Consider the following 16695-nt stretch of genomic DNA (forward strand, 5'->3'; position numbering starts at 1 on the left):
ATTTAAATTGATTTTTATTAGATAACTTACAAAAAAAAGTTGAAGAATTGATTTTCTAGAGCCCCACTCAAGGAAAACCAAAAATACCGTTTTCCTTTATTAACTATATTATAGCAGGAGTTGAGCTTAACAACTTTGCTGAACATCACTTTGCGATATTCGAGCATGTAGAATGTCAAAATGAATGAAAAATTCACACAAAAATGACAATTTCCCCTATTTATTTATGAAAAACGGGATTTGGAAAATCCCGAAAACACCGGGATTTAAAATTAAAAAATCCCGTGCTTCGGGATTTAGAAAATCCCGAATACCCCGGGATTTTCAGGAACGGGATTCACCGTTTAGCATCTCTACCTCCAAATACACACTTTAGTTAACGACAAGAAGGTCTATATTAACATGTTTCGATGTGAAAATCCAACTGTGTGTGATATTAGAGATTTAATTTTATTTGTAATGACATCTCAGAGAGATTGGTTTTGTCAACAGAAGTCTGGGATATATTTTATAAGCATCTGAGCTTATTTTGAAAAAAACCCTTGACGGTTCTTAAGCACTTTGGCAGTTTAAAATGTTACTTCACAGATTGTCCCTTAGAAGATAAACGTCTGAGTGTTCTAGAGTCAACTCTGCTAAAGGTTATAATATGATCACATTTAATCTTCAATAACTCAAACATTGCATCAAAGACATATGGGCCTATAAAAATCATACTTTTACTTACCAACACAGGAGAGCGTTCAACGCTCTCCATCTTATATTAATGCCTACAGCTTGAAAGAAATATTTACTTGCAGTTGTCGCAGAGAGATACTCCAGCTATTCATAGAAAATAATGAGGAGTTTAAATGTGTCGATTCTCAAAACGTTCCTAAGGAAGCATCTCGTTTTTAACCAGTCCTACAACGACCTTTTAAATACATCTGATATATGTTCCTGTGCACCGGGATTACAATGATCTTTATGTTTAGCTTCTTAGCCATCTCGTGAAGAGATGAGTAGCAATCAAGAGCCCAAAAACGAGGATTATAAGGCCACAGTGGCCTAAGTAGATATTTATGGCAGTTGTGTAGATGACGTTAGTCAAACTCACCACATCCTTAAATACCAGAGCAAATATCTGCCTATCAACATAATAGTTTGACCTAAGTTGACTTGACACGTGAGCCACCTTGATATACCGAGATGAAGACCCATGGAGTTAAACCCAAATGATTCAACATGGTTCTTCTACTGGGGCTAGCAGTTAACATTTTAGCATCTCGGAATACTAAATTCGTCGTAAAGAAAACGACGAATTTACTATTCAAAATTCAATGTATAGTAACCAACTAAATAACAGATTTTGTTATCAATCAATAGATTTGTTTGCTAATATAGAATTTTTCGGTTCTAACAATATAAAGTCAGTGGGAGCAAACTGAAGTTTTCGACAAGGCATCTGATCTTAACCGTTTTAAAATTGTTAAAACTGTTATATAAGAATGGTGTAAAATTACTCAATTTTAAAAGTGTATAACTTTTTAACTGCTTATCCAATTTTAACAATATTAGTCTCATAGTAATACTTATGTATCTCAGTTTCGACATAGGATAATGAACGAAAAATATCCTTCAATCCTATGTACAAGTTGGCTAGTTAACAATTCCATGTACTGAATTTATTCTTTCGCCAAATTTGTATCTCAGTAAATTGATTGTTTCGCGCATTGAGTGACATGTTCCAATGTTAGTAAGCATGCACTTTTACGTTTGCTCACCAAATGTACTGCACGAACGATGATCGTAAAGCTTCTATTCCAGTACGAGTTGAATCTTGTAACTACTCAAATCAATATCCTTACGGGATTTACAATAGAGTGCGTATATTTTGAACGCGGTTTTGTTTTCAATAATTTATATGTCATTTTGAAGGGTACATACATATCTGACATTTATTCACACTTAGTTATTGAACATTATAGTAGTTGTGTTCGCGTACTTGATAATTTGTACAAATTATCACTGGAAGTTACGGGATTCCGTTCGATTACTTTTAAAAACTTGTAACGAGAGAGCAAGAGAGTGTTAAAAGTGACAGTTCGTAGATAGAGAACATGATATTTTTTACTGGACTTTTTTTGTCCAGTAAAAAATATCAACATAAAAAATATGTTTAAAACATATGGTTGCAAATATAAACAAAACTAAAAGTGGAAAATTAATACAATTTACAAGTTTGCAAAGAAAAGATGTAAAATAACACAAAACTAACGTTTTGAATTGATTTATAATAAAATACAACTTATTTTTTCAAATTGTTGTTCGCGTACTTTTTTTTGTATTTTTTCAGATTGAGAGTAATTTTTTTTTACTCCCTAAAATAAAGTTAATGGATATTTTTACTGGAAAGTACGCGAACACACCTAGTGTAAACAATAAAGATTATTTTTTTGCTTCGAAAATGTCGAAGTTTGTGCCAACAAAGCGAAAAAAAAGTGCCGCTGAAGCACACCGATTGCTCACCAACGCAAAGAATATTCGGCCAAACATGAAACCGTAATATTCCTTCATGACAACGATATGCGATATGTTGCAATACCAGTTCAAAACTATTTAAAGAGAAGTAGTTGGGAAGTTTTGCCTCACTTTGCATTATAGTCCAGAAAGTGCCCCGTCTCACAGTGGCGCCATTTAGTTTATTCTTTGCAAAAATCATAACTTTTGAACCATATGAGATAACCAACAAATTTGGCATATGATAGATGATTGATCAACCTATGAAATGAGTGTTTGGAAAGGTTGTACGACTTTAAGGTGCCTACTTAAAACATTTTTTTTAATTTTATTTTTAAATTTTTATACCCTTCACCATGAGTGACAAGGTTTGTCATTCCAAGTTTGTCATTCCGTTTGTAATTTCTACATTTTTCATTTGCGACCCCACAAAGTATATATATTCTGGATCTTTATAGATAGCGAAGTAGATATAGCTATGTCCGTCTGTATGTTGAAATCAACTTTCCATAGCCCCCAAATAACTTACAAACATGATTGACACAACAATATATCGGGAATTCTCCCGGCTCCGGTTTTTTATCGAGATATAAATCGAGAAAATCGGCCCACAAATGGCTGAGATATAGGGAAACAACCGGGACAACCTAGATTTTTTACCTATTTTTGATCTTCTATATCTGGATTACTAAGTCATTAATATAGACAATATGGATATCTAATGATAGATATTTCAAAGTCCATTGGAATGATGTATACAAGGCTATATTAATTTGGACATACAAAGGATCAAAATCGGAAAAAAAAAATTTTTAACCCGAATTTTATTTCCAAAAAATTTTTTTTGTCATAAATTTTATTCACTAATACATAAATTAAAAACAATTTAAAAAAAATTTTAAATTTGTATTTTAAAGTATAATTTGGTGAAGGGTATATAAGATTCGGCACAGTCGAATATAGCTCTCTTACATGTTTTTTTTTAAATTTAAAATAAATATTGCTCATAATCCGTAAAAGAAGGTATATCTAATGAGTTTCCGCGGTTATATGTCATAAATTGCCCAATAATGCATGCAACACATTTTTGGACCCATCGGGCAAGGACGAGCAGCTGGAAATTTTTGCCAAAAAGAATGACGATACGTGACCTAGTTTTCGAGATACTGTATCTGAAAGCAGATAAAATTACCTAAAAATGGTCTGTTTTTTTGATCACTGAAAATCAGTCAAATTTGAAGGGATATATCTTCTGAATCAAAAATCTGATTGTAATAAGAGTAACATATTTGAAAACGTTGGACAGTTTCCTGTAAAATAGGTGCTATCAAAATTTTTTTTGGGTCACATGAAATTTTTGATTTTTGCAACATCACTTGTTCTGCAGGGGCCACTGTGCGTCTGATTATTTGTTTCTATCGATGCAGACCGCTCTCTCTGGGATACTCTTCACTTTGGAAATCACCATGAAATGTTCCTATCAAAATTGAAATATACTTCGGATTAACTGTCATTTTACTCAAGCGATGACAGTTTATATGATATTCTTCTCGTCGTAGCTAAATGTTATGCTATGACATTAGTCCGATTTAAAAAATTTCAAAGATGCCACTATGAATACAAATATCATAAAGCTGTTTCTCGGTTGAAGCTCTAGAGAAGTAAACTAGACTTTGTAGAATTGGCTGTCGATATATCATAGGAAATTTGCCAAAGTTTCACATATTATGATTTCCGTATCCTAGGAAATGTAGCAAACCTAAAGTCACATTTAATATGCCTTCAATTACAGTGAAATGAAAAAAAATATTTAAAAAACTGCCGTCTATGGAATTCCTACTGTATGATCATACGTGCAAGTATAACTTTAACTTAAGTGTTGAATACTTTTTCTTTTATTTTCGAAATTTTTACACACAATTTTCTTACTGTCTGTGTTATTTCGCGCCTCATTTGTATTTCATTTGTGAGTGTAAAAGTTTGCAGTACTTTTTGTTTTTTTTTTTTTGTTAAATATAATATTGTTGTATTTTCATTTGGCTACGTATGGCAGTTTATTAACTGAGGATGTATTGTATCCAGCAGCAACAAAAATAATGAAAATATGGACCTACAAGTACACTTTATCATACAGCAGCAGCACAACACACTTACTTACTCATATCTTGTATTGTGGCATATATATGGATATAGTTTGTTGTAGATGTTCAAGTTCATCTCTAAGGACAGACGTTTGGTTGTTTTGGATGGACGGACTTGCATACATTTGCAAGAACATTGAGACATGCAGTGTGCGAGTATTTATATGTGAAGAGCGGAAGACAAATGTCTTACTAAGTGAATTCATTAAGTTTTTGTTTTTTTTTTCATGTGTTTCTGAATATTGGTTGTATCTTTTATAATGTATATTTGTATGTATATATTAATGTATTTATGTAAGTTTCTGCTTTGAGTATGTGTGAGATGTTTTCTTTGTGTTGTGGCCTTTGGAAACCCTTAAATAATGAAAGCAAAAAAAAAACTGTTTATTCATGTGCGTTTTTTGCTATTCATTTATTTTTCTCGAGTGTTTTACTTATGACTTCACTTTTTTTTAAAAGATGTTTGCAGTTACAGAGATGTGGGCGGTTTTAATGATATTGGGGCCTTAAGATTTGTTTAAAACCCAACAGCCAAATTAGACAAATCCTGATGGTGATCCGACACGGGAACAGGCAACATACAATTGACCATGGGAGAATCATTGATTTTGAAGCTTAACGCCGGAGTAAAGAAGTGGCCACTTAAAATCGGTACGAATTAAAGCGAACATAACTTTTAAATGAAACAACGTATGTTAACAGCATATTTATTCCACTTTATTCTCATCAAAATCTGGTTATTTACGTTTAATAATTTCCCGATATCTCGATTAAGTAATGACAACTTGACTTATAAATGACAGCAATCGCTTTTCCAAACTCTCTTTTTATATATAATTCTGATGAAATTTGTTAAACATTTCTGAAAAACTTGACTCTTCAAACCGCAGCTACGGATTGCTTGAGAAATTAATATTTTTGTACAATTTTACGTCTTCATGTTTAAAGGCCAAACAAGCTCGAGCTGCCGAGACGTAAAATTTTTGACCTGATATCTGACGAAAATAAGATTTTGGGTATATTTTAACCCGACAAAGCGGATTTTCTAGTTATTTGTGTACAATTTTATCACTAGCTTCTTTTTCCATTGTGTCTACACTTTTAAAACTAAACATAATGACTTGAAATTCATTGTAGAATAACGGTAGATTTGTTGAAGATTGTGAGGCGGTATACCGGGTAATTCCAGCGAGATTAAAAATTCGGTTTTATAGTTGACGATATCATCTCGGGAAGTAACGCAATTCACCGATTTGTACCTCATCAATTCGACAGCAATTTCACTTTGAATCGTAAAATTCAATTCATCGAAATACTTTTCCAGATTAATTGTTCTGAAGGTCGTGAATCATGTTCACAGTCAATTTGAGTTTCTTGTTCTTCAAACATGCACTAAGTTCATCGACTAGCATTGACAGTAGAATCACTGGCAATGTTTGCCGAAAATCAGCTGCCAACAGAATCATTGCACCACCAAACCGTTATTGATTGTTTCGTAAATCATGCAAGGTTTTGTCTAACACTCATCACATACGATTGGTTTATTTTGAAGCAAAACTTTGGTCATCGCATTGTTCTTGGAAATGTTGAATGTTGATTATCATTGATTTGCTTATTCAATGGCAACTTGAGTGCTGAATGAGCAGTTTGACCGCCTTTCATCAACGTATCTGCAATTCATGATGAAGCAAATTCAATATATTTCTGCGACCTTATCGTTGACAAAACCAACGCGTTCAAAAAATGTTTTCCAGTTCCACCGGGAGCGTCAAAAAAATCCTTCCAGGTCTATCTATCACAACATTCATTAGTGTGTCGCACGCATATTTTTGTTGCCAATTCAATAGTGGAACGTTTGTTCGAACTGATTCCCTCAAGGCTTTGCAATTATATTGTTTTTCGTATCGTAACTCTTGATTAAATGCTCGTGCATTGGTCGCTGTCACTGAGAACATGTCCTCAATTAATATCAAAGCCTCGTATCAAATTTCCTAGCTCATTTGCGATTTGATGCTCTAATACGCATCTGATGCAAAATATCATCACAAATGGCATCTTTGAATTTGCTCCACAAATCAGTCGGTTTGGATGGGAAGCATGTTTCTTTCCCTAAAAACCTCAAACTTGTACATACAATTACCCGAAGATTTAATAAAAGTGGGCGTATAAGTGGGTATGGACAAATTTTCTTTCTGTAAAAACTTTTGTGGACTATTGCGAACATTTAATAAAAAATTGCTAAATCGGTCCAGGCGTTCTGCGACAAAAAGTGGGCGTGGTAAATTTTCCTTTCCGTAGAAACTTCAATTGGATTACTACGAACATTTTAAAAAAAGTAGCCGTCTTTCGATTTTAGAAAAATCTAAAAAAGTGGGCGTAAAAGTAGGCGTGGTAAATTTTTCTTTCCATATATACCTAAGTTGATTCATGACGAACATTTAAGAAAAAAATATCCAAATTGGTCCAACTGTAGAACAGTGATGTAATTACCAACGAACGACATTGATGAACGAAGTTGAAGAGTCGGATTTACCAAATCGCTCAAATTCTTTAAAGCATGAACAAATTCTGAAAAATAATTCATACTTTAAAATCTCTGTGTATAAAGCTGTTACCCCATTCAATTAGACTATTCTGATGAAGTTGAACTAGTCCGATTTTCCAAATTGATCACATTCTGTAAAGCATTCAAAAATGTTGAGAAACAATAAATAGTGGTTCATACTTAGAAGATTGTCATTGTATTTCTGTGAATTTGCTCTAAATGAGCGAATTTGTTATTTAATGTTTATGTATCTATTGAGTAACACTTCTTATTATAACACTCTGCATTCGACAAAGTCTAAATTCAACTTTCGTTGTGGTGCCTTATTTATACCATCTCTGATACCATACAATACGAGTGAATATGTGAGTGAATTAAAGTGTCATGACATAGTGCAGTCAGCTAGTAGTTCTTCAGTCACTTAATTTTATATTCACACTTAAAGCAAGCACTGAAGTACAATAAAAACAAAGCTTTAAAGTTTTCATCCATCAAAGTTTGTACATATTTGCGTGTACTCCAACATATTTGTTTAATGGTTACAATATTTTGTTAAAAAAAAACCTAAAATATTGTAAATATTTATCAAAAACACATCTTAAATTTGAATTTCAAATTTAAGCAACAATTTTGTTTTGCTTTTAAATCAATTTTCTTTATTTTTTAAGAAAGACCACACACTCTTTCTTACTCTTCAACTTAAAAAACGAAATCATCAGTCAAAAAAGCACCAAGCTACCAAGAAACCTAAAAATACAGACTCTTGAATTGAAATACATGCAATATTTTTTCAATTAAAATACATTTGGCTCATTAACACCATCAAACAGCCGAACACACAATATCACTCTGACATCGCAGACACCATCTTTAGACCCGTTTAAGATACAGAAGTCGAGATGCTGATGATGATGAACTTTTAAATGCTTCAGTGCTTTTTACACAATTTTATATTGTGTATACATTTTTCCCCAAAACCAAACATACTGCATTAAATCTATGGAAAATATGTATTTGTTTATATTTATTTTCTTCATTATAGGGAAAAATATTATTTATGGCCACATGTGTTTAGTTTTTCGTTAAGAAATTCATATTTGCTGCTAAGTAGTTGTTGGCCTTTGAATTCTCTCCCCAAAAGTCAAATGATTTAGAAGTGCATGTTTATAATTTACAGCATTATTTTGCACTTAATTTTCAAATTAACAGTTCATTTCATTTAACATTTTTTTTTTATATTTTTAAGAAAATTATACACATTTTAAAATTGGTTTACATGTGTTTATAAATATTGTAGAATTTTATTTCAAATTTGATGATTTAGTAAATATTTTTATGACGAAATTTTCAACACCTTAGCGGTAAACAAAATTCATGCTTTAATTAATGTGAATTTAATGGTAAAGAAGTGTTTAAATTTAAAATTGCCGTAAAAATATTAAAGAGATATAAATATTCTTTTTGAAAAACATTCAATTTAATTTCCCTAAAATTCTTCTTGTGAGCCATTCTAAAATTATGGCTTCCGTTAAGGTTACACATTGGTTATACATTTGGTTCCTTCATCGGTCCCGCTGTGATAACTGGAATGAAAGGGCCAGTTTAAGGAGTATCGAATTAGTTCACCCTTAAACCGTAATGAGTCATTCAGCTCGAATCTACAATATGTTAGAGCAAGACAGTGGCAGCTGATCAAACGTCTCCTCCTTTTCCTCTTTATAACAAGTTATACAGAACTAATTATATGATAAAAAATTTACTAAGACCTCTTTTTGTACCATCTCGTTTATGCATAGTCGTTTAGTTTCGTCACAATATATCCTCTTCTAAGACCGAATCTCCCACTTTGCCGAAGTATCCGCAATGGGATTCCCGTGTATAACTAGGTGACCTGGAATTCAGTACAGTCCATGATTGGAATATCTTGCCAACTTCGATTAGAGAAGTCTGGCATTCAAAGACCGAGAATAAAATTATTTTGAAATTAACCCTTAAATGCACAAGCTCTCCGATTTTTATAAAAAAAAATTATTTGATAAAAACAAAATTATTTGATAAAAAGATACACCAGGCGCTACTCCACTACAAATATTCGTCAGTAAATTTGTGAAAAGAAAAAGAATGTGTTAGTAAATTCATTTATTTTTATAATGAAATTTATTTAAGTTAATTCATTAAAGGATTAACTGAAAAATGAAGATTATAATTCATATAAATATGTGCATATATGTATTTAATTAGTGCATTATGAAGAAAAATAGCACTTAATATATATTAAATATTGAATTACATTTATGAATTGTGGTAATTATAAAAACATTTTTTGTCAGTCGTTAAACACAAATTTTGTTAACATTTCGTACAATACATCCGAGTTTGTCCTACGCAGCCAGGAAACTTGCATCTTCCCTTCTTATCCACGGTTGGCCAGTAGTCTATTTTGTCCATTCTAGTGTCCTGTGGTGGTGCAGTATGAGCATTTGGTATTTTACGTTTTTCTTGAATATATGTTTAAATACGTGGACTACCTCTTTGATGGTGTTGTTGGATATTAAAGAAGGAAAGGGTATCAGCAATTTCCATTTTAAAATCAAATAAAACGCCCTGCTTTGTTTTTATTGATTCTTTTATATCATTGCCATCAGTTGACATCCGTCCATTAAATCGACCCCTCCCATGAGGCAATTGTAGTCCTTAATAATTTGAGGGCAAAATCTTACTACAGTTGGTGATTGCAATATATTATTTCCTACGAAGTCTGATATTGGTTTTGTGCCAACATAACTTGAAATTAAATTCACAATTCGGTTATCTTTCCATGACAGTGAAGCTACCACAATTAAATGTATTCTTCGCTAGTTCCACGATCAAATTTTAGCATTACCTTTTCATCAGGACGTTTGCAATTTTTTATTTTATTTCGGCAAATAGTGCCAACAGACAGGATACCCTAATGGCACTGTAGTGTAATAATTGTCAAAACAAACTATGTACTTCTCGTAGCAATTTTATCACTATATTTGCGAATGATTGAAGATCTGGTTCACCCTGTGCTGGAACATTGGGATTGCCATCACATAAAATTGAAATGGTAGTCCTGAACGGATAAATTGAGGTCAATATCACTCTGATTCATATCTTCTTCATCTGCAATAAGCTGCATAACCCCTGACTTTTCATTGAAAATGTAACCTTGGTCCTCACAATTATCGCTTTCGTCCTCTATGTCATCAATGCTGTCGTCACCTATGACTTCGCTCTTACAAAGTAATTGTAATAATTGTAATGAATTACATAAAAAACTTAATTTATATTATATAACTTAATAATATCTTATAAAAACAATATAAAAGCATTCAAGTATACACTAAGTGTCAATCCTTCTATTTCAAAGATAAAAACATAAATGGAAATACACAAGTAGTCAGTAAAATATAAGACTGTAACGGAAATTAAACTTTTGCTATTAGTGCCCAATGTATCTTAAAATATACAACCGATTAATACTGTCCAGGGAAGAATCTATAGTCAGGAACTCTTTCAAATAGTTCACTATCAATTAAGAACTAATTTTCCCACAATCTAATATTCTTTATAGTTATAAATGTTCAACCATTATAATATTTTTTACTAAAAATAATCAAAGGTATTTATAATAAATCATTTTTTATTTTTTTATTTTTATGTTAGTTTTTTATAGCCTAGATCGAACAGAATTCTAATTATTTTTTTTTCAATTATGGTCTATTATATAATAAACAATATAAAATAGAATTTAAGCTATTTTAATCGAAACCGAATATGTGGTAATTTTTTGAATAGTTGTATCTTTAAAGATACCAGGGGCATTAAAGGGTTAAATCATTTTTCCAATTAAAATATTATTTAGATATATACTAGATCGGATATCACGAGTCAACTACTGTCGCCCTTCAAAATGAAGGGAATTAACTGGAAGGAAATAAAAACCTGTCAAGTCATAGAATACTAGATCGCACAGCTGGCATTCATATCATGATATAGTATGAACAGAAATTGAAACAAAATAGGTATTGTCCATATATATGTATTACAGTGACAGCCGATTTTTTTTTAGATTTCAAAGAGTGCAGGGTAGAATATTGTGACACTAGACCAAAAAGTTAAGTGCTGAAAATTTGAGCCAAATCGGACAACGATTTCTGGACGCGAATCGAGGTCAAATTTCAGATATATGCAACATTTTACTATTTATATGAAATAAATAGGTGAAACTCTTTAACTTTCGGCATTGTTTTCTAGAATTATGTAGATTTATATATATTAATGAATATTACATTAAAAAAAAAATGGAAATTAACCCTGTATCTCCTTTGGGCCAAAATGACCCAAAAACTGTATTATCGCAAAAATTCGAAAAAAGGCAAATTTTTCAGTTTTTGTAAAAATTTAGCTACTAAATAAATACTTTTGCAATTGAATGCAAAAGAATCGAAATGTGGACGTAATCATCGTTGTAATGAGATATAAATGAAATTGACCATTAACGCGTCTCAGGCCACTTGAACAAGAAATTTAGGAATAAAAATTAACATATTTCGAGAAAAACTAAAATAAAACCTAATTTTTATTGTGGAATGATAATTTTTATTCATATAGGTTTGGGTCTGTTGTTAAAAACCTAAGACTTGCAACAACAGAATACATGTTCATCAATGTACATATTGTTAGTTTTTATATAAGTAATCGAATTTTGGTCTGTAATATGAATAATCACAGATCGAGCTCCTTTTATTGATTAAACGCTTATTGGCCAAGTTATTAGCGAATTAAGATATTTTGAGTTTTTATATAAAAAATCGATTTTTGGTCTGAAATATGAGTGATCAGAGATCGAACTCCTCTTCTTGATTAAGCGCTTATTGGCCAAGTTAATAGCGAATTTAGATATTTTGATTTTTTATATAAAAAATTGATTTTTGCCCAGAAATATGAGGGATCACAGATCGAGCTCTTTTTGTTGATTAAACGCGTATTGGTCAAGTTATTAGCGAACTTAGTATGTAGACAACACTGAAATACATACTTTTAATTAGATTTTAAAAGTTAAGGGAATCCCCTTATATAAAAAATGTGTTTGCATCCTCTAAATTAATTTTTTTTATGAGAACGAATGAGTAATTTTCCTTGCTATGTAATTTTATTTCAATGGATTTTTGCTCGTGATCTCGTTTTCGAATTTTAATTAATAATTTTAGTTTTAAATTTTAACTAAGCAGTTAACAATAAAATAATATTACGTTCAAGCATGTAAAACAAAGGTTTATATTGTAAAATTTTATATTTTTCTCATGAAATTCGACAATCGCTAACATGAACAATTTCATGTCGAAAAAAGTGGGCGTAAAAGCGGGCTTGGTCAATTTTTCCTTCAGTAATAACTTAAATTGGATAACTACGAACATTTAAACAAAAAAATAGCCAAATCGGTGTAGCCGTTTTCTGATTTTAGATAAATCGAAAAAGAGTGGGCGTGGTAAATTTTTCTGACGGACATTTTAAAAAAATTGTCGAAATCGGTCCAGCAGTTCTCAACTGATGCAATTACCAACGAACGACAATTGATTTTTATTTATATAGAAGATATATCCGTATTTACTTGTGTATGAGTTTTTGTCTTCGTAGGCTAGCGTTAACCTATTCGCAGGTATGGCCAAAACAAAAATATATTTTTTGAATCTCCATTTTCATATTTTTAAAAATTTTGTTAAACAAATTTCAGAATTTTTTGATCATCACATTGGGATTTATTGAGATCAAAATAGGGAATAAAAATATGAAAAAATTATGTCAATACCATTTACAGTTTTTCCGTACCTGCGATTTAAATTTTGCGATTTTCAATAAAAACTAATTTGTTGTCCATATTTTGGCGAATGAGCCCAATTTCCTTACTGTTATAAATTTTAAGTAAAACCTATTCATAATATTATTATAGTCCTGGTAATTTTAAATACGGTGAAAGTTTTACTAAAATCGGAACACGTTAGCCTTTAAATCGTGAAGGTCAAAGTTAAAATTTTTCAATATTTGGAATTTCTAATGGAAATATAGCGAAATGTTATATATTTTGGGCCGATTTTAAATTTATATTTCATATAAGTGGTTGTCACCAACATATACTTGTTTACTGTAACCATATGCAGTGGCAGACAAAACAATGGAAACTTTTCCAAATACTTCATTAGTGGTCTAAAATCTGAAATAATTTTTTAAAAAATTTTAACATTTTTGTTGTATTTTATTTGTATACTTTTATTAAATTAATTTAACAAAAAACAAAGGACATAATTAATTAAATTCTAAAAATGAGAAAACAAAATTAAAAGATTTCTTTATTACGGCATTGACAAAACAGTGGAAACTTAGGTATTATTTTAACAAATATGGTCTAAACTTTGCAATAACTCAATATTTTGTTGGGTATCTCTTATTTTTTATAACTGCTACATAACGACGATGCATTGAACCAATTAAAGAGTCAATGGTCTCCTTTGAAATATTTTGCCATTCCCTTATAACCGCCTCCGATAAATCTTCCTTCCTGGTGTAATTTTGGGTCCTTATTTTACGATCTACAATTTCCCATAGATTTTCTATGGCGATTGGGAAGGCCACTTCAAAACACGTACCTCGTTGGATTGTAACCACTCGGTTACAATTCTAGAGGTGTGTTTGGGGTCGTTGTCGTGTTGGAATCTCCAAACTAGGGGCATATTTTCCTCAGCGTATTGATACATAACATCGTTTAATATGGTTCTGTAGCCTATACCTGTCATGGTATCTTTTATAATATGAATTGGGCTCATACCTTGCCCCTAAAAAACATCCCCATACCATAATATTGCCACCGCCAAACTTTACAGTCTTATTTGTGTACTTTGGATCTAATCTTTTTCCCTTTGGTCGTCTTAAAAATGTTCTCCCATCACTGCCTTTTAAATTGTATTTGTATTCGTCGGAAAAGAGGACAGTATCCCATTTCTGTATCGACCAGTTTAAATGATCCCTGGGAAATTGTAGACGAGCAGAACGGTTCTTTTTAGAAATGAGTGTTTTTTTCACAGGACAATGGCAACCAAGACCAGCCTCATTTGCCCTGCTACTAACTGTTCGGGTACTTATTTCTAATTTTAGGCTATTAACAACCTCTCGAGTAGTTATTTTTGGGAATTTCTTGAACTCTCTCGCTATTAAATTATCTTGTCTAGGAGTAGTCTTACGAGGTCTTCCACCTAAATGTTCAGTTTTTACAGAACCGGTCTCACGAAATTTCTTTATAATTTTTGAAACTGCTGATTTATTTATTGAATATTTGTCACAGTTACTTTTTTGTTTTAAACCAGCTTTAAAATCGTTAATTATTTAATTAAGTCTTCACAAATCTTAACTTTAGGCATTTTCGTTTGAAAAAAAGCAATTATGTGAAAAACTTAGAAAATGAAATTGTGAAAAATTACCAGAATTTAAAAATAAAATTAAATAACTGTAAACAGGATGCTTTTTAAATCGTTCTTTTAAATATTATTTTCGTTTTACACTTCTTTCTTGCAGAAGTTTAAAAGTTTCCATTGTTTTGTCAGTAGCGAAATAGTGAATATTTTTAATTTTGTTCCCAATTTTCAGAATATAATTAATTATGTTGTTTGTTTTTTTAGTTAATTTATATAAATAAAACTATACAAGTAAAATAGTTACTAAAAAAAAAAATTTTTATTTTAAAAAAATACTTTAAATTTTGGAATGGAATATTGTTTTGTCAACCACTGTATGTGGTTGATACAATCATGTGAATCGTAAATTAATTTTTTCGGCCCAAGGACGAAGCCTATTGAAACTGGCTGAAATCGGTCCAAACACCTAGCCCCCATACAAATGTCCTCTCGAAATTGGACTTTATCTATCTACACAAATTTCGCTCCAAATAAGTTTTATATATACAAAATTCATGTCACCAAATTTTGTTACGATCGGTCCATAATTAGTCATAGCTCCCATAAAGACCCGCTTCCGAAAATCACTTTAACGTGCTTAAATCACTTAAAAATGTTGGTATATACTAGGGTATTCAATCGATTAACCGTTAATCGGTTAACCGATTAATTTTTGACGGTTAACTGTTCGAATAATTTAAAATTGCCAATTTTCAAATAACAAATAAACCGATTAATTTGTGTCGATTAACCGATTAACCGAAATTCCTTTTTTTTGCATTTTAACATATTTTTTGTATTTATTTTTCCATTTCAATTCAAATACAAATTTCAAATTAAAATTATATGTATATTTTTTCGAACATCCAAGAAAAATGTTTTGTGAGAAAAAACTGAGATATTGGATATTCTTTATCATGCTTTCAATTCTCCAACATCTACAATCAGCAAGAGAGTTTTTTCCAAGCCAAGTTTATTTAAATCTAAAGAAAAAAAATCGTCTAAAAGGAAAAAAATTAAATATATTCTTTTTTTAAAAGATTATTTCAGAAGATCTCACTAAAATCCTACGTTTTGTTTGTTTTATATGTTTTTGTACACAAAATTCGTGGTTGTATTTTCAATTTAAAATTAAAATAGACATTATTCGGTTAATCGAATAATTTTAAATTACCCGATTATTAACCGAATAAATCAAAACACCGATTAATTATTTGCTCGGTTAACCGATTAAACCAGAAACCCGATTAATTGAATACCCTAGTATATACACAAAATTCAACATAAATAACTTTCATATAGACATAAATCACAAGACCTAATTTTATGGTGATCGGTCCATAATTGGTCATAACTCTCATGTACGACAATAATATATTGTTAAAAAGAACACAGTGTTTTTTCTCTGCGTGTACAAGCAGATCAGATTAGATTCTATTATCGTTAATTTTTCAGAAGTGTGTCGTAAAATGTGATCATATAAAGGCGTTTGCAATTAATACAGTTGCAAAAATCATTGATGCGTTAATTTAATACTGATAACAGAATTCTTTTTAAACGGAAATTAGTTTCTTATCATCTCTGAATTTCTTCTTAATTATTCGTAATGAATGCAATCGAATTGCATTTGTCTCTGAAAACATGACACTTGGCTATTAAGCTTCACTTCAACAACATTACTACGATGTATTTAAATTATTTAATTATTATTGTGTCCATAATAAAGTGTGGAGTGGTAAGAATTTCATTAAATTTTTAAATAATTTTTAATATTTGTAATTTTGGTGTGATTTTTTGCAGAGCTCTGAGATGAACACTGTTAATGAAATGAATTTAAATGTTTTTGTGGAGATAGAGAGTCTTAAAAAATCTATTGATATATTGAAAGTACGACTGGATGCTGTAAGTGACAAGTGAGTTTAAGAATTAACGAATCTTGGATAAATATTTAAAATTAAAAAACAAACCAAATTGATTATGATTGAAGTACACATTTTATAAAAATTTGTTAAACAAACTTATGTATATAAATAATACT

At 30.9% G+C, this 16695-nt stretch overlaps 1 protein-coding gene across 2 annotated transcripts in view; it reads left to right on the forward strand.

Moving 5' to 3' along the window:
• LOC135951273 (angiopoietin-related protein 2-like) overlaps window positions 1-16695 on the forward strand; it is a 347217-nt gene that overhangs the window by 326119 nt on the left and 4403 nt on the right. Inside the window, exons 1-2 of one of the 2 annotated variants that reach the window (XM_065500891.1) lie at window positions 16273-16392; window positions 16458-16570. The exons of the other annotated variant lie outside the window; for it this stretch is intronic. Coding sequence (XP_065356963.1) covers window positions 16342-16392; window positions 16458-16570 — 164 coding nt within the window. The 5' untranslated portion in view covers window positions 16273-16341. Of the gene's footprint in view, window positions 1-16272; window positions 16393-16457; window positions 16571-16695 lie in introns of those variants that run through there. 2 annotated transcript variants of the gene reach the window in all.

The sequence above is a fragment of the Calliphora vicina genome, chromosome 2 (genome assembly GCF_958450345.1).
Source record: "Calliphora vicina chromosome 2, idCalVici1.1, whole genome shotgun sequence".
Classification (NCBI taxonomy): Eukaryota; Metazoa; Arthropoda; class Insecta; order Diptera; family Calliphoridae; genus Calliphora; species Calliphora vicina.